Raw genomic sequence first — 17,784 nt, forward strand, 5'->3', positions numbered from 1 at the left:
TGTGTGTGTGTGTGTGGCCAGCTCAGCCCACCAGGGGGCAGGGCTGGCTGGCATGTGGTGCTGGGGGATCGAAACGCGGTCCCTGTGCTTTGCCAAGCTTGTTCCAAGTAGGTGCTTTAGACCAATGAGCCATCTCACCAGCCCTGGGTATAAAGTTTAATGGAAGATCTCTCTGGATTGAATCCTAACTACCAGCCCCACCCCCCAAAAAAAGTCGGGTGCAATAGCACACAAGCATAATGTTAGCTATGTGGAAGGCTGATGTAGGATTCTAGTCTGGCCTGGGCAACCTAGTTAAAATGTTTCAAAATAAAGAGGGGGGGCTGCAGATGTAGTTCATCAGTACATCCCTGGCCTAGAGTGTACATGATGCTCTGACCAGCACTACAAAGGATCACAAAGCACCAGCCAGTCAAGGCGGACCACGGCTGTGATCAGTTCTTAGAGGCCAAGGCGGGAGGACCATGAGTTTGAACCCAGCCTGGGCTAGGTTACCTAGGGAGGCTCTGATTAAAAAAATAAGCCTTGGGCCGGGGAGATAGCTCAGTAGAATAAGTGCTTGCCTGGCAAGTGCAGTGTCCTGAGTTCAATCCTGGTACCATGAAAACAAACAAACAAAATACGAAAAAACAAGTCTTACTGCTTGACTTCTCTATTTATACTTTCAGAAAGTAGCTCCCATTATACTCTTCCATACTATTCAAGCAGCATCAAATTATCCTCTTTTTTTTTTTTTTTTTTGGTGGAACTAGGGATTGAACTCAGGCCCTTGCGCTTGCCAGCCAAGCTCTTACTTACTGCTTGACTTCTCTATTTATACTTTCAGAAAGTAGCTCCCATTATACTCTTCCATACTATTCAAGCAGCATCAAATTATCCTCTTTTTTTTTTTTTTTTTTGGTGGAACTAGGGATTGAACTCAGGCCCTTGTGCTTGCCAGGCAAGCACTTACTCTACTGAGCCATCTCCCCGGCCCTCCAGCATCGAATTATCTACATCCTTTACTGTTTTGAATCTCTCCTGATATCTAAGTAAATATCTATCTATGGATAGAACAAAAGGACAGACAGACAGGGTCTCACTACAGGATGACAGGCATGTGCCACCACCAAGCCAGGCTTAAGCAAGTGTAGTGTTTGTACTTCTTTAGCTTCACTTAAATAGTTTTAGGCAAGTCCTTCATGAAAATTCTTTCCAGTGACTTCATATTCTAGGCTTATCCCTATTTTTTGCCCCCAGTGCTAGGAATTGAACCCCGGGCCTTATACATGCCAGGCAGCATGCTGCTGCTAACCTCTACCTCTAGTGCAGGCTGGCCTCACTCGCAGTGATCCTCCTGCCTCGGCCTCCCCGAGCGCTGGGATGGTGCCAGTCATGCACCTGCCAGCCCACCTCCATTAGGCTGCAGACTACTGAAAGGAGGGGGATTTGGGCTGGCCATTGTTTCCGTGTAGTGCATGTACCTTGAATCTAGAAACCACACAGTGCTTGTTGCTCTAGAACAACAGTGCTTGCTGCTTCCAGGTATGACCTTAGGCCCCAACATGTACCTGATGAAGTGTGCTGGTGACAGTTGGTAATTCACATTACTGCCTCCCCCTCCCCCTCTCCAGGAGTTAGTCACCTTCTGACGCAGATGGGGCACAGTAGGTTGTCCTCCAGGTGGGGTGGTGGGAAGGCGCCGGCGGGCAGCAGAAACAGGGCACTCACGCGCCCCTTCTTCTCAGGCACCCAGGCCTGTCCTGCATGGAATTGCAGCCGCACCCAGCCCCGGGTGACTGCAGGGAGACTGCGCCCATGAACCACGCACCACTTGTCACCTAGAAAAGGACAGACGCTTGGGACAAATTCCCAGGACTGCACACCCAGGCCCAAGACCTCAGGGGCCGGTTGCTGCTCTCGGGTGCCAACCCCCCGGGCCTGCTGCTCTTCAGGGAAATTTGACCAACAGTTCCAGATGGCGTTTAAAGGGCTAAAGGATGGGGCTGATTACCGCAGGGGTAGAGTGCCTGCCTAGCAGGTTAGAAAGCCTCAGTGCCATACACATTGCCACAGAAACCAAACCAAACCATAAACAGCAATAGCATTCGTTTGGATGCCTCTCAGCAGTAGATTCCAAGGTCTCAGCTCCCAAGGACACGGCAGGAGCAAGGCGGTTCCTGGTCTTCTCATGCTCTACCGACTGAGCTAGCCGGGCACCTAGTTCCTGGTCTTCTTTCACGGTGTTTGCCATAATGCCCACCCACGAGTTTTGTATTATTAATCCATTTTAGGATGAGGAAACCAGAGACTGCCTTTAAAGAATTTGATATCACTCAATGCCAGGAGATCCAGGACTAAATCTTTTTTTTTTTTAATCTTTTGGAGACAAGGTCTTGCTACATAGTCCAGGATGGCCTAGAACTTACATCTATCCTCCTGCCTCAGCCTCCTGAGTGCTGGGATTACATACATGTGCCACCATGCCAGGCTCTGACAGTTGACTTCAACCTTGTTCTTTTTTTTTTTTTTTTTTGGTGGAACTGGGGATTGAACTCAGGTCCATGTGCTTGCCAGAGAAGCGCTTATTCTACTGAACCATCTCCCTGGCCCCTCAACCTTGTTCTTATTATTTTTTTTTTCAGAACCGGGGATTGAACTCAGGCCCTTGCGCTTGCCAGCCAAGCTCTTATTCTACTGAGCCATCTCCCTGGCCCCCTCAACCTTGTTCTTATGTCCTTTTATTTCCTTAAAGGAGAGAAATAAAGCCAAATACATCGCTGTCTCTTCTGATGCCACCAACAGTTTAAGCAGAATTCTCAAAATATTCTCCTTGGACCAGAATCTTCAGGACTGCCTGGGAAATTAGCACAAAAACGAATTCTCAGGCCCTGTCCCAGATCTGAGTCACAAAAAAAAATTTACCAGTGGTGTCTAGGATCACCAGTCCATGACATGATTTGGATGAGAACCAAATTATCACATTTCCCAATAAAGTCAATACTGATTGAACCCAAAAAACTTGATTTGGTTCTCCTTCAACTCAGTGTGTAACCAGAATCCTGGAAAAAGTCACACTCATGAACAGAAGTGTCACTGTATATCAGGGGTCTCAGAGTGGCTGAAGCAGGAGGGTTGCAAGTTCAAGTCTGGCTTAGGTAATTTAGAGATTTAGGGAGAACCTGTCTTAAAAGCAAAAGACCAGGGCTGTAGTACAATGCAAAGCCTGGGAAGCCCCAGCTTCCATCCTCAGTACTGCAAAGCAAAGCAAAACAATTTGAGGCCCATATCAGTCAGAGTTATCCCTCAGGTCGGCAGACTGTTGCATGGGACTCACCGCAGGCCTCTGCTGGTGGCTCTTCTGTCCCTGTCCTCCCGGCACCAGCTGCAATTCGGCCCCAGGAGGCCAGCACGGACTCAGGAGTGGCCACAGTCATCACACTCGTGCTGACCTCTTCATAGAGAGCAGGCGGCTCTTCCAGGGCAGCCAGCTGCCTCTCAGGGTCCAGGGCCACCTCAGAAAGGTTGGGTCCTGTTGAAGACATCCTTCCCTCTGGACTTTCCAGGGACCTCTTCCTCTGTCTCCCTGACGCCTGGTACCTGGCCTCCTTGGGTGTGCTAGGAATATTCTGCAAATAGGGCTGGACATTAGGATAACCTGATAACAGTGGGCAGGCACACCCTCGCCATTCTAGCAATGAGGGAAGGTGAGGCAGGAGGATCCCAAATTCAAATCCAAATCCAACCTGCAGGGCAAGGTAGTGCACGCCTATAATCTCAGCACTCAGGAAGGCTAAAGCAGCAGGATCTCTGCCAGATCAAGGGGCTACGTAGTGAGTTCCTATCTCAAACAACTCAAAAAGCAAAAATTAAAAACATTTATTAAGGCCACTGCAGAAGTATGGCCTGAGAGATTAGGGTATTTGAGAAAGGATATGAAGTTGTTCAAATCCAGCCTGAGCAGTTAGCCAATTTAGCAAGACCTCGTTCAAAATTTTAAGAGACCTGGATGTGCAGCTTAGCGCCAAGGCTGCGGGTTCAAGGCCCACCACCACCCACACATACTTGTCTCTTGTATGGTAACAACAGTTATGAAAAATGTCTCATATTTCTTAAATTTACCAATAGATATTTTTTTGAAAGAAGACCTCACTGTGTAGTTCAGGCTGGTCTCAAACTCAGTGATCCTCCTGCCTTAGCCTCCCCATGCTGGGATTGCTGGGATTACAGGCGTGTGCTACCACACCTAATTTATTAGTAAATTTTTAAGTGTTCTAAGCATAAAAATTATGAAAGGGAAAAGCACATGCTAACTAGCTCATTTAGAGCCCTCCACAATGTACACATACTTCATACCAATATGCTGCATCTAATAAGTATTTTAAAAGAGTACAGCCCTGTAATACCTGCACACTGGGAGACTGAGGCAGGAGAATCAAAAGTTTGAGATGAGCTTGAGCAATATGGAGCCAAGACCTGGTCTCAGAACAAAAGGGGTAGGAATGTAGGTCAGGGCAAGGACCCTGTGTCCATTTCCTAGTACTGCTGAAATGAACCACAAAGGAACAAAGGAAAAGTGTGTAGTGCTGCAGCTGTTTTTTTCTCAGAGTTATGCCTAAATTGAGCTTGCCGGCCCGTGGAGGAAGGCTGAGCAGGTTTGAGTCCTACCTTGGAAACTTGGTAAAGCCCTGGTGCAAAAGGGAAAGCCTTATGTATGCAGGTCAGGGTAGGGCGCACGTGGGCTTCACCACTGGTGTGTGTGTGTGTGTGTGTGTGTGTGTAGGGGAGAGGATAAGTACTTGGGATCGAGGAGGGAGAGAATGAAAGTTTCTCTACTTATATTTTTGCCTTTGGACATAGCGTCTCACTGAACTATGTAGTTCAGGGTGGTCATGAGCTCACTATGTATCCTAGGCTGGCCTTAAAATTGTGGCACTCCTCCCTTGTCAGCCTCTAGACTGCTAGGACTGCAAGTGTGCAGCATGCCTGGCTTCCTGGTTTCTTTCTGGGGAGTGAACCTAGTGCATCGTGCTCCTAAGTGTGGCTCAGTGGTAGCTGCCCCACCACTGAGGCTCAGCTCTTGCTCAAAATGGCACTCTTACTCCAACTTGAAATTATGCTAGAGAGCTGTGATTTAAGACAATAAAACATGGGCCGGCCAAATAGCTCAGCGGATTAAAGTGCCTACTTAGGCAGAGAGCAGGGGACAGCATGGCACAGCGTGATGTGGCAGACCTGCCCCTGGGGTGCCTTGAGAGGGCGACTGAGACTGGGCATGATTGCACACCCCTATAATCCCAGTGCTTGGGAGGCTGAAAACAGGAGGATCACTAGGAGTCCTATCTGTGTAGTGAGACCCTATAGATCCTGTACTAAATACATTTAAAAAAAGAAATGGGAAAAAATTGTAGTTAGTAGGACTACCTACTAGCTTGAAAAATAAATAACTCAAAAAATTAGACCTCCCCCTAAATTTAAAGATGCAGTCCTATAATGGCATCTGAAATGAGTATACTTCTCAGAGGAAGAAATAGAAATAGCTGAGAGTCCATCACACCCCAGAAAGAATGGGTAGCCTAAGAAACCAACCACCAACAAATGCAGGATGGGGTGTGGGGAAAACAGAGCCCTTTGGGGCCAGGGAGATGGCTCAGTAGAATAAGCACTTCCCTGGCAAGCTCAAGGGCCTGAATTCAATCCCTGGTTCTGGAAAAACAAAACAAAACAAAACAAAACAAAACAAAACAAAACAAAACAAAACAAACAGAGCCCTACTCTACCACTGCAGACTGGTGCAACCACTGTGGAGATTCCTCAATAACTAGGCATTAGAGGTTTCATTTAAACCAGCTATTTCTCTTCTTGGTATCTTCCAGAAAGTACTGAAAGCATAATACAGTGGTACATGCACACCCATGTTTATAGCAGCACAAATTTTAATAGCTAAATCTTAGAAACAGCCCACCAGTGGATGAATGGGTAAGAGGTAAGATGTAGTTTTTACATATAGCAGAGTACTACACTGACATAAAGGATATGCTTGCTGGGCATAGTAGCCCAAGGCTATAGTCCCAAGCAAGGGAGACTCAGCCAGGAGGACCGCTGTGAGTTCAAGTTCAGCCTGGGCTGTACAGTGAGACTCTCTCTCAAAAAAAAACTCGAGTCATGTGACACATATTTTTCTTTTTCTTTCTTTTTTTTTCCCCCCTGGAAACGGGGATTGAACTCAGGTTGCCAGGAAGTGCTTATTCCACTGAGCCATCTCCCTGGCCCCCTGACACATTTTTTTCTATTGTGTGAAAAATCAAAAAGGTAAATAAGGACCAAAATGGATGACAGGAGGGGAAGGAGGAAGAAAATGGTCAAGTGGAAAGGAGAACAAGGGAGGAAGGTTGGGGGATAGGGAGACTGGATCTCATATTTTTATTTAAAATGAATAAATTTAAATAAAACAATTAAAAAGGAAAACGCTGGAAACAAAGTTTTGTAAGGAGAATGGAGAAGGATTGAAGGGAAGAGAGGAGAATGAGGGAAAAAGAAAAGATAGGTCAAGCATGGGTAGATTCCCTTTGGTGATTGTGTCCATCGTGTAGGTCAAAGCGTACTAATAGAATTAATGAAAAGATCGCTGTACTGTGAGGTAGGCCCGGCGAACCTGCCCAGGCCAGCCTCCACCCTTTGCCCCTTGCTGCCTCAAACTCTTGGGTTGCGGGGTCACAGCACCACGCCTTTATTGCTGGTTTTTCTTCTTTTTTTTTTTTTTTAAATTATTTATTTATTTAGTGTGTGTGTGGCCAGTTCAGCCCACCAGGGGGCGGGGCTGGCTGGCATGTGGTGCTGGGGGATTGAACCGATCCATGTGCTTTTGCTTAGCTTAGCTTGTTCTAAGTAGGTGCTTTAGACCACTGAGCCATCTCACCAGCCCGTTTGTTTTCTTCTTAACTAGGGTCTCTCTCTGTAGCCCAGGTTGGCCCCCCAGACCCCTCCCGCCTCTGTTTGCTGGGGTCACAGGTGCTCCACTGTGCCTGGTGCTCTGGTCACTTCTTGATGTTCAAATAGGTGGCTAGGGTAAGAACCAAGTTTTTTTTTTTATTTTTTTTGAGGGTTTTTTTTTTTTGAGATAGGGTCTCACTGTGTGGCTCAGGCTGGCGTTGAGCTCACTTTATAGCCCAGGTGGGTCTCAAATTAGAAGTGACTGATCATCCTGCCTCAGCCTCCAGAGTGCTGGGATTACAGGTGTGTGACACCACATGCAGCTGTGAGAAACCAACTTTTTTGGCCTATGGATTTTTCTTTCAAAACACAAATAAACACAACATTCTGGCGAGCACTGGCACACACTGGTAATCCCAGAGGCAGGTGCTATAGCATGGGGATTCTAGTCCCACTGGGGCAATCTAGCAAGCCCTGCCTCAAATAACTGGGGTTTGTGCATGTGTGTGCACATGTGCATGCGTGTGTCTCCAAATGAGTCAACAAATGCGAGTTACCTTTTGCTGAGGGTAGGCATATTCACAGAGCCGCCTGTACGCTTCCAGTTTCTGAGACAAGAGGAAGGACAGGGTGAGCGCAGGGCTCCCGGCCCGGCCCGGCCCGGCCCGGCCCGGCCCTGCCCACCCTGGCCATACTCAGCCACACCTGGCCTTTAGTGCTGAGCTTGAGTTGCTGACACCAGGCTCGCAGGACGTCACGGTGTACCAGGTTAACGGGGGGCAGCTCCACCGGGAGGGGAGGAATTGCTATCTTCTTCCGGGGAGTCTGCGCTTCATGACCTTGCTCCTTCTTCTCTGGACAGGGAGAAGGACAGTGCGACAGAATTACAGATTCATGTCTGCACTGGGTATTAAGAGTCTGAAATTCAGTCCCAGCCCTCAAATCTGACCCTCACCATTAGTTAATGCTCTGTGAGGCCCACAGGGCCTCCGGGGGCAGGTCTGATCCCAGACCCTGGGCTTCTAAATCCCACTTTCACCTTTGCAGCTCATGCTGCTGGCATTTACTTGCTCTCCTGGGGCTCAGATGGGTGCCTGGGACCTAAGACTGGTCTTGTCTGAATGAGGACCAAAATAAACAGCCAGCGATGCTGCACAAACAGCCCCGTGCCACCCCTGTGCCCTTGCCTGCCGCTTGGTCAGGTGTGCCGTGGTTTGTCCTGCTACCGTGGGGCCCCAGTGAGGCCCCTGAGCACACGAAGACACACCGGGTGCACAGGACATGGGTGGATGGTCACCCCATCACCCAGGACTCGGGCTTACTGAGTGTGTAATACCCAGCAGACATGGTGATGGTTTTACCTACTCAGTGCAAACTGCAGCCAACCTTCTGCCCACCCCCAGCCTGCTTCCCATCATGGGCCACCATTCTCATTGATTTTTTTTAAAATAGAACATGGATGGCCTGGTGTGGTGGTGCACATCTACAATACCTGCACTCAGGAGGCTGAGGCAAGAGGACCACTGTGAGTTCAAGACCAGCCTGGGTTACAAAGTGAGCTCAAGACCAGCCTGAGCTTCAGAGTGAGACCTTGTCTTAAAAGAAAGAAAGAAAGAAAGAAAGAAAAAGCCTGTTGATTGTCAACAGGTATGTGATCTCAGACTTAGGGCTGTTTGTCCCCAAAGACTCACAAGGCTGGAGCCTCAACGCCAAGCAACAGGAGTGGCAAAACTGACTGCAGACAGCCGGGCTGACCTGGCAGGGTGGGTTTAAACTGGGCCTCAAGGAAAGCATGGGTTTGCATAACTTTGGATGGAAGGTGCTTCCCTGCTTGTCTAGTCCTTCAGAAAAATTCCTTGGCTTCTTAGACAGCAGATGGTAGGACAAAAGGGTTCTTGGACCTCTTCTTACCTTTGCCGTTTTCCACACATCTTTTCCTTTTCTGCCCCTTTGTGGAGGAGGAACTTCTCGAGGTGCTGGGCTGCCGGTCCCCTCCTTGTTCTTCCACTGACCTCCCTGGGCCGGCTCCCTGAGGGCAGAGGGATGGGTCAGTCAAGGCTCTGCTGGTTCCCACCAGACCCATCTTAAGAAAACACCATTAAGGCCCCCAGAGGTTACTGCACTCGACTGCCTCACACTGGCAGAGATCCTCCTGATTCAGCCTTCCAAGGGCTGGGATTACAGCTCCACCAAGCCCGGTTCAGTTTACATTCTCCCATTCCTCAGTCTCATTTTGAGTATCACTTCATCTGGGAACCGTCCCTAAGCCTTTCAGAGTCAAATCTCCAGCCTACCGTAGCCTCACACTCACCACTCATCTGCTCAGATTTTACTTGTGCTCCTGGACTTGATCACTGTCTCTATGACTCGTTTGACTGTACAAGGGTGGAGTTTTTTTTCCTTTCCCTCTCCTGGTAGATACACAGCAAACACTGATTAACAGAATTAAAAGTGCTGGGTGTGGAGCTGTGCGGCTGCAATCCCAGCACTGGGAGGCTGAGGTCGGTGGGTGCAAGACCCGAGCCGGAGGCCAGGCTGAACTGCAGAGCAAGACCCGCTCTCAGAAAAACAGCAAACAAAAGGAAAAGGAACAAAGGTGCAGCACAATGAGAGTAAGTTGTTTACAGAGAAACTAATGCATTTGGAGCCTGTCTCTTATCCCAGGCATGGCAAGGACGTGCTCTTTATTTTCATTCACTCAGTAGCCAATGTCACAATCGTGACTTTATTTTTATGATGTAGAGATTACTAAAGAAGGTTCAGAGGTACTAAAGAAGCACACACAGGTCCTAAGCACGTTAGAGATAAACTAAATCTTGAGGTTTGGGCCACCAAAGCTGCATCCTTTCCCGTCGCCCCCAAGCTGGAAGTTGGCACAAATTATCATTTGTATGGCCCTTTCCCCTCTCGGCAGTAGCTTCACATTTATATTCAGGACTTACATTTGCATAGCCTTTTCACAAAGTACTCACCTTGGGACCTCACAAAAGTGTGAAAACAGAGAAAGCTGAAAATGGCCTGGATCTGGCAAAAAGGCCCCAGGGCCCGGTTTCTCCACAAAGGAAACTCTGGGGCCGGCATCGGTTGTCACCAGACCAGGCCTCTGGGCATCCTCAGGGATCAGGGCCCTGGGGATGGGGTCCAGATAGGTGCCAGTACCTGCGGCTGTCTTCAAGAAATGTGGGGTTTCATGCTTTTCCAGTCCTAGCTCAACCAGCTTATCCTAAAATCGGCCCCACGCCTCCCCTCCACTCCTGGACCACTCCACCCAAAGAAGGACCCAACCACGGGGCTCATCCTGTCACCCGCAGGGAGCCTTCCCCTTCCTTTTTAGTTTGGACAGCATTTCATTGTGTAGTTCAGACTGGCCTGGGCGCCCTATGTAGCCGGGTTGGTCTTAAACTCGCGATGATCCTCCTGCCTCAACCTTGAGTGCTGGGATTGCAGGCGCGCACCACACACCCACAGCCTTCTCCCTCCTTATCTTCCCACTCTGACACCAGCTGCAACCTGGTCTAGGACTTTTTTTAAAAAGCAGAGTGAGTTCTAAAGCATTTTCTTTTTCCCCAAAAGACAGATCAAGGGTGCAGAGGAGAAACAAAAAACCCACAGCACCAGGAACAAACCCGCTAAGCTCTCACTCACCTCCTTGCCTCTCGTGTTCTCCATCCTGAGCAGCCCAGAAGGTGGAACTGATAACAAGGAAATTCCTTTTCCCTAATGGCCCGGGTCCAGGAGTGCTCTAGGAAAGTCTCCGCCCACTTCCTGTCACCCGGGCACGCCTCCCGCCCCGCCCAGTGGGCGGCCTCCGCCTCCATGGGTTCAAGGCCAGCCGGTGCAAGCGGAGCTCCTGGCTTTGCCTATCCCGGAGGAGACTGGAGTGTGGTGGAGTTAAGAGAACCTCTCCGTGACCTTCTGCTCAAGGTGTGTTTGAGGAAACTTGGCAGAGCTGACAACTCCTTTTAGAAAACAGTATCTTGGAGGGAAAAGGAAGACTTGCTGGAGACTGCCAGCAGCGAATGAGGGAATTTAATGAGGCAACGTATGGAAAGAGCAGAAATCTGGATCCAGGATGTAAAGTGAGCTGAGTGAAGCCGGGTGCGGTGGTACAGCCCTATAATCTCTGCATTCTGGCCGGCTGGGGCAAGGGAATCGCAAATTACTTTCTCTCTCTCTCTCTCTCTCTCTCTCTCTCTCTCTCTCTCTCTCTCTCTTTTCTTTCTGTCTTTTTGAGATAAGGTCTCACTCTGCAGTTGAGGTTAGCTTTGAATTTACTTTGTAGTCCAGGCTGATCTCAAACTCACTATGATTCTCCCGCCTCAGCCTCCTGAGTGCTAGGATTATAGGCGTGTACTACCATGCCCTGTTCAAATTCTAACTGTCAAACAATAAAATGTATCCATTTTGCAGATGACAAACGTTTGTGTTATTGGTAGTAGAGTAAGTCAGCACCCATCCTACTTGCTATTTCAGGATTCTCTGCTGGGCACACTGGTGCCCGGATGTTCCCTTAGCAAGCACCTCAGGAGGCTGAGGCAGAAGGATGGCATGTTTGAGACTAACCCCAGCAACTTAGCAAGATAAAATAAAAGGGCTGAGTGTGTGGTTCAGTGGTGGAGCACCTGCCGAGCCAGTGCGAGTGTTTGGGCTCAATGTCCAGCATCAGAAAGGAGAAAGAAAAACAATTCTTTCCTTTAATATACAGACACTGCTACATAGTACCACAATGAGTGCCATACCTGTGCCATTCCTACACCTCCGTTGTTAAGTGAATCGGTCACTGGATAGGGAATTGTGTATGGCACGTGCATTAGAATATTCAGGACAGAGACATGGTAGAAGGAAATGCCAACTTGGTGACTTTGCTTTTATTTTTTTTAATACATTTTATTTTTATTTATTTATTGTGTGTGTGTGGCCAGCTCAGCCCACCTAGGGGCGGGGCTGGCTGGCATGTGGTGCTGGGGGATTGAACTGCGGTCCCTGTGCTTTGCTAAGCTTGTTCTAAGTAGGTGCTTTAGATCACTGAGCCATCTCACCAGCCCTGCTTTTATTTTTATAACTCTTACAGCACTACAATGTGTAACAACACAAAACTACAGTGCAACCAGTAAAACACCTGTATAAACAAGGCATATTGTACAAAAGACACTGAGACACTGTAAACGAGGTGTGCTGAACTGTACAAAACATAAGACGGGTGGTATGTCCAAGCCATGAGTCTTAAATCTAAACAGTGGCTGATGAGGCAGATCATTAAAGAATATCTGTACAATAATTTTAAAATTTCTCCTCATTTGTTTGTTACTGAAAATTGAATCCAGGTCTTCACAGTGAGGTACATCTTGGTGTTTTTTAAATTGTTTATTTTAATTAATTAATTGACTAATTGTTTGATATGAGGGTCTCACTATATGATTCAAACTGGCCATGAACTCATTATGTTACACAAATTGGCATCAAAACTCTACAGTAGGGCTGACAAAATTGCTCAGTGGACTAAGCTCTTGCTTAGGTAAGTGCAGGGGCCCGGGTTTGATCCCTGGCACGTCATGCCATGCTGGCCTGGTCCCCGGCGCTCTGAGCTTGCAATGGAGTCTGGGTGTGGTGGCACACACCTGCAATCCCAGCACTAGGGAGGCAGAAAACAGGAAGATCACTATGAGTCTGAGCTGCATAGTGAGACCCTGCATACATACACACACACACACACACAACCCCCCCCAAAAAACCCCCAAAAACACAACCTCACAGTAATCCTCCTGCCTCAGCCTCCTGAGTGCTGGGATTATAGGTGTGTGCCATCACATCTGGAAGATATAGGTTTTGTTTTATATAATGGAGTACTACTCTACCAAGAAGACCAAGTGAAATATTTCTAGATAAATTGGTGTGTTTTGAGCCCATACTCTTAAAATGAAATTGAAATAAATCAGGTATAAGTGTAAGCATCATGCTGTTTTTCTGATGTGAGAAACTGAAAGTGTAAATAAGAACCAAATTGTGTAATATGCAGGTCATGGTGGCACAAGCCTGAAATGCCAGCACTTGGGCGAATGAGGCAGGAGGATCGTTGCTATTTCGAGGCCAGCCTGGGCTACAAAGTGAGCTCAAGACCAGCCTAAATGGCATAGTGAGATCATGTCTCAAAAAGAAAAAGAAAAAGAAAAGCCAAACCAAAATGTGTAATAGATATTGGGAGGTGGAAAGAAAATGTTCAAATGGGGAGGGGAACAAGAGAGGTGGAAGGGGAAAGGAAAGAAGGGACAAGGAAACCAAAGAGACTAGAAGGAAAAAATGGAAACAAAGCTTTTGTGAATAAAGAAGGGGAAAAGAGGTTGAAAGGTGGGGGAAGAGGAAATAAGCAAGAAATATGCACAGGGACGAGTGCTCTGAGATGTGTTATTATGCATACTAAAATATACCAATAAAGTTCATTTTATTTTATCCAATAAAAATTTCAAAACTCAAGCAAATACCTCTTACTGTAAAATTCCGTGCAATGGTGATTACGCAAAAGGGCCTCATGTAATGTTTTGTTTCTCGCGTTAGAGCTGAGCGGCCCCCAGGGGGCGCCGTTCACATCGAGGTTGTGCCAGATGTGAGAGGCAGAGCCTTGGGCCGCGGGCCAGCGGGGAGAGCGGCCGGGCAGGGCCGAAAGGGGAGGATGATCGGAATATTCTCTCCGGAATACAGTGAGAAGCTATTATAGAGCCAAGAAGAGAAGAAAGGAGGTTCTGAGCCAACGTGCTAAGTACGAAGATGAAAGAAAGAGCCTCGCTGGGAAACTTGAGGACGATAGATTCAACAGGCTGCCTCCACTTCGGTAAATAAACAAATAAATTCTAAAAAAGAAAAAAAGAAGGGGGACCGAGAAGATGCTCAGTAGAATAAGCGCTTGCCTGGCAAGCGCAGGGTCCTGAGTTCAATCCGAAAAAAAAAAAAAAAAAAAAGGAAGAATAAATAAAAATAAGTAAAAAATAAAAATGAAAAGATTCAGCGGGACTGCAAGGTCGTGGCCCTGGAAGCTGAGGCCATGGTCCGCCGCGCCCCGTTTTCTCTCACCCTTCCTGATCTGCCAAGCCCTGCAGCCTCCCTCAGAGCTGCCTCCGCCTGAGGAAAGTGACGCTGTTTCTCTGCTTGATCCACTTAAGTCCATTTTGCAACTTGTCAGCTCCGGAGAGCCGTCTGTTGGGAAGGTTCGCGGCGCGTCTAGGTGCTAACGATGGCCCGGGGTGCGCCGCTACTTGGCGCTACTTGCGCTTCGCACAGCGAGGCTCTTTCTTTCATCTTCGTACTTAGCACGTTGGCTCAGAACCAAGCCGAGGGGCAGAGAGCGAGGCGGAGGATCTTCCCCAGAGCGCAGTCCGGGGCGGGAGCGGCTGCCGCGGGTTCAGCTGAAAGGGCAGCCGCGGGGAGGCAAGCGCTCGCCTGCCCCGCGCCCGCCGAGGGAGAGCCCCGGCCCGGCTCAGTGCCCGGCGACGGCGAGGTCGCACGAAAGCCCGCGAGGTGAGCTCATTAGGCAAGAGTTTCAAGTCGTGTTATCAGAACTAGTCGTCATCACCGAGGCAGGTGTGCTGGACCTGAAACTCAGTTTTTCTTCAGCATCCCTTATTAAGGAAAAATAATGAGCTGTGAATGAACACTTGGCAGGCTCTGACGGGACCCTGGAGTGGCTCAGCGCAAGCGGGGGACCTGAGGTTTAAGACCCATTAGCTTTGTGATGAACCTGCCTCCTATGTCCACTTCTTTAAAGGAGAACCCCGGCCAGCTGGGGAGGCACGCACCTGGAATCTCAGCTCTCCGAGAAGTTGAGGCAGGAGGACTGCAAGTTAGAGCCCAAGCTCGGGGTGGAACACACCTGCAGTCACAGCGCTCTGGGGGGCTGAAGCTGGAGGATCGCCAGGTCAAGCCTAGCCTGGGAACGCAACAATTTAACAAACTATCTCAAAGTCAGAAATAAAAAGGGCTGGGTAGAAAGCTTATCCAAGCCCATGAATTCAATCCGCAGTACTACAGTAAATAAATATATTAATAAATAATAGATGCCTAATAGAGTACAAAGAAATAGATTTGGTACTTTTGTTTACATTTCCTTTTGATACTGACAACTTTTTTTCTTTTTCTTTCTTTCTTTTTCTGAGACAAGGTCTCCCACTACGCATCCAGCAACTTCCGGATTCCAGCAATCCTCCTGCTGGTTTCCAGAGGAGCTGAGACTTGTGGGCATATGCCACCAAGCCTAGTTTAAACTTTCCCTTGTGAAATAGAAGGCATGCACTAACATCATGGCCTATCCTACTCTCTAAATTTAATTCTAAGTGACTCCCATGTTTCCTAAAGTATAATGACTCCTGTTAGGGCTTGTGTCCAGATGTCCCCCTAGGGCTTCATGAGGTCATTGGTGAGGCTTTTTCAGAGGCGCTGAATCCGTCCAGAGTGTGTGACGCTAGCACTGATTCAGGTTGCAGTGCTGGGATTCAGGGTGGGAAATTACAAAATCAGTCCGTTGATAGATTTTTTTTTTCACCGAACCCAGGGATTGAACTCAGGTCTTTGCGCTTGCCATGGAGGTGCTTATTCCACTGAGCCATCTCCTCAGCCCCTCGCTGATTGATTTTCACTGCCCTAATTCCAGTAGTCTGGATACAATATAAGGCACAGAAATGGGCTTGTATTGTCCCTTGTTTGCTTTTGCTGTCTTCTGCTGGCCATAAACTTGTTTTCTTCTGTGATTTGATCCCGCTCTTCCAAGCCACCTTGCTTTGGAGCCAGACCATTATGCACAGAAATCTCTAAAAAATAAAAAATAAAAATAAAAAATAAATAAATAAAACCCTTTTCCTTGAACTTTTGATCTCAGATATTTTTTCTCAACAACAAGAAAAAGTAACTAAGACAACTCCTAAAAGAGCAATGATTTCCTCTATAAACAATATTAAAAATTAGATTTTTTTTATTTTTTTTTTTTCATTTTGGCACCAGGGATCTAACTCAGAACCTTGTGCTTGCCAAGCAGGCACTTATGCCTCAGAAGTATCTCCTGGGAAAAAATTAGAAATTTTTGTAGACTGAGTGTGTGAAGTTTTATTTTATTTATTTTTGGTACCAGAGATTGAATTTAGGGCCTTGCTCTTGCCAGATAGATGTTCATGCCACGGAACTATCTCCCCAGCCCTGAAGCTTTAATGTACTTGTAAAATACCAGTCTTTTGGATAAAGAAAGAGACGAGTTAGGAGGGGTTGAAAGAAGGGTAGGAGAATGGGGGATAAAGTCATATACAGGTACAAATTCTCTCTGATGAATGTGTTCATTATGTGTATTTATAATGTACCAATAAAATCTGAAAAAACAATAAAGGTGTCCACAGAAACTTCTGTGAATTATTGAAATTATTCTGGGCTTCTACTGAAGTGTGTGTGTGTGTGTGTGTGTGTGTGTGTGTGTGTGTATGTGTGTGTGTGTGTTTTATAGGACAGTGTCTTGCTGTTTAGTCCAGTCCAGACTTGAATTCTCATGGTTCCTCCAGCCTCAACTTCCTGAAAGTTGGGATTATAGACACGTGCCATCACGCCCAGTCTCAGTTGCTGTCTCAGTGCACCCTGGGGCGGGGCTGGCAAGGCAGGCCTGGTGTATCATCTTTTGTACATGCAGATTAATGGCTTTGGAAGATTCCTTGCCTCTTATCCAGGTAAGTGAGGGAAAGGTCTAGTTAACTCACTCATTTTATTTGGTGAAAGCTTTCTTCCTCTCCCCTTCCAGGTGGGGATTGAGCACTAGCCCTCCACCCTGAGCTACATCCCCAGCCCTTTTAAACATGTTCTGTCTTAAGACAAGTTCTTGCTGAATTGCCCAGGTGTACCTGTGTCTTGGCTTCATAAAAATACATTTAAAGAGCCAGTTGTGGTGGTGCACACCTTAGTCCTGCGCTTGGGAGGCTGAGGTGTGTGGATCACTCCGGCCAGGAGTTCCCTGAAAGTCTGGGCTACATGGTGGGATCCCACGGCAAACAAAAACTAAAGAAAAACCAATGGGACCTTTTCCCCTCTCTGATCTACCCTTCTCCAGGGCTCTAATAGGAGCTCACACAGACCAAATGGAGCTGTGTGCCAGGCACAAGGTCTCATGCTCAAACCCTCTGAATCACAGTGGTTGTTGCTTTTTTTTTCTCTCTCTCTTTTTTGGGGGGCAAGTTCTGGGGATATATAGAGCTTTCACAAAAAGTGAGCCAATTCCAGTCTATTTTTATTTATTTACTTATTTATTGTGTGTTTTAGTACAGGGTCTACAGGATCTCACTACACAGATGGGACTTGTAGTGATCCTCCTGTTTTCAGCCTCCCAAGCGCTGGGATTACAGGCATGCACCACCACATCCAGTTTCATGCCCAGGGGCTGGGCTGGCATGGCACTCAGGGTATCAAACCCCCAGCCTTTATTTTTATAACTGTAATCCAAATGTATCCACTACTACTTTTTCAAGAGAAGCATACTGTCTAGGTGATTCTCTTGGCTCAGCCTCTTCAGTGCTGGAATGATAGGCATGTGCCACAGCTCCCACTTCATCTTCCTCTTTTTTTTTTTTTTTTTAAACCACCAGAAGATTCTTCCTTTGGCTTCTCAATCATTTTTTTTTTCCTTCCCAACTATTTTCTAAATGATTCTGCTTTTACACAAATTTCTTTGGCAAGTTCTTTTTTTCCATAATTTTATTGAGAAACAAATAGCAATGAGACAGTTTCACATCAAATTGGTAGGACAGTTCCAATAATTAACACATTGCATACTCTCTTCTTAGTGGTTATTTGCTGTACAAGATGCAGACATGATATCCTATTTACAAACACTATTAGAACCAATCCCTCTATTCA

At 47.3% G+C, this 17,784-nt stretch overlaps 1 protein-coding gene across 1 annotated transcript in view; it reads right to left on the bottom strand.

Annotated features, from left to right (window-relative positions):
* Dppa4 (developmental pluripotency associated 4) overlaps positions 1-10,581 on the bottom strand; it is an 11,812-nt gene extending 1,231 nt beyond the window's left edge. Inside the window, exons 1-6 of the mRNA XM_004648431.2 lie at positions 10,558-10,581; positions 8,824-8,941; positions 7,618-7,766; positions 7,470-7,520; positions 3,317-3,608; positions 1,625-1,820 (exon numbers count right to left, since the gene is read on the bottom strand). Of these exons, the coding sequence (XP_004648488.2) occupies positions 1,625-1,820; positions 3,317-3,608; positions 7,470-7,520; positions 7,618-7,766; positions 8,824-8,941; positions 10,558-10,581 (830 nt within the window). The remainder of the gene's footprint in view (positions 1-1,624; positions 1,821-3,316; positions 3,609-7,469; positions 7,521-7,617; positions 7,767-8,823; positions 8,942-10,557) is intronic.
* Between the last annotated feature and the right edge of the window lie 7,203 nt (positions 10,582-17,784).

This window comes from Octodon degus, unplaced genomic scaffold, assembly GCF_000260255.1.
Source record: "Octodon degus isolate 3935 unplaced genomic scaffold, OctDeg1.0 scaffold00410, whole genome shotgun sequence".
Lineage (NCBI taxonomy): Eukaryota > Metazoa > Chordata > Mammalia > Rodentia > Octodontidae > Octodon > Octodon degus.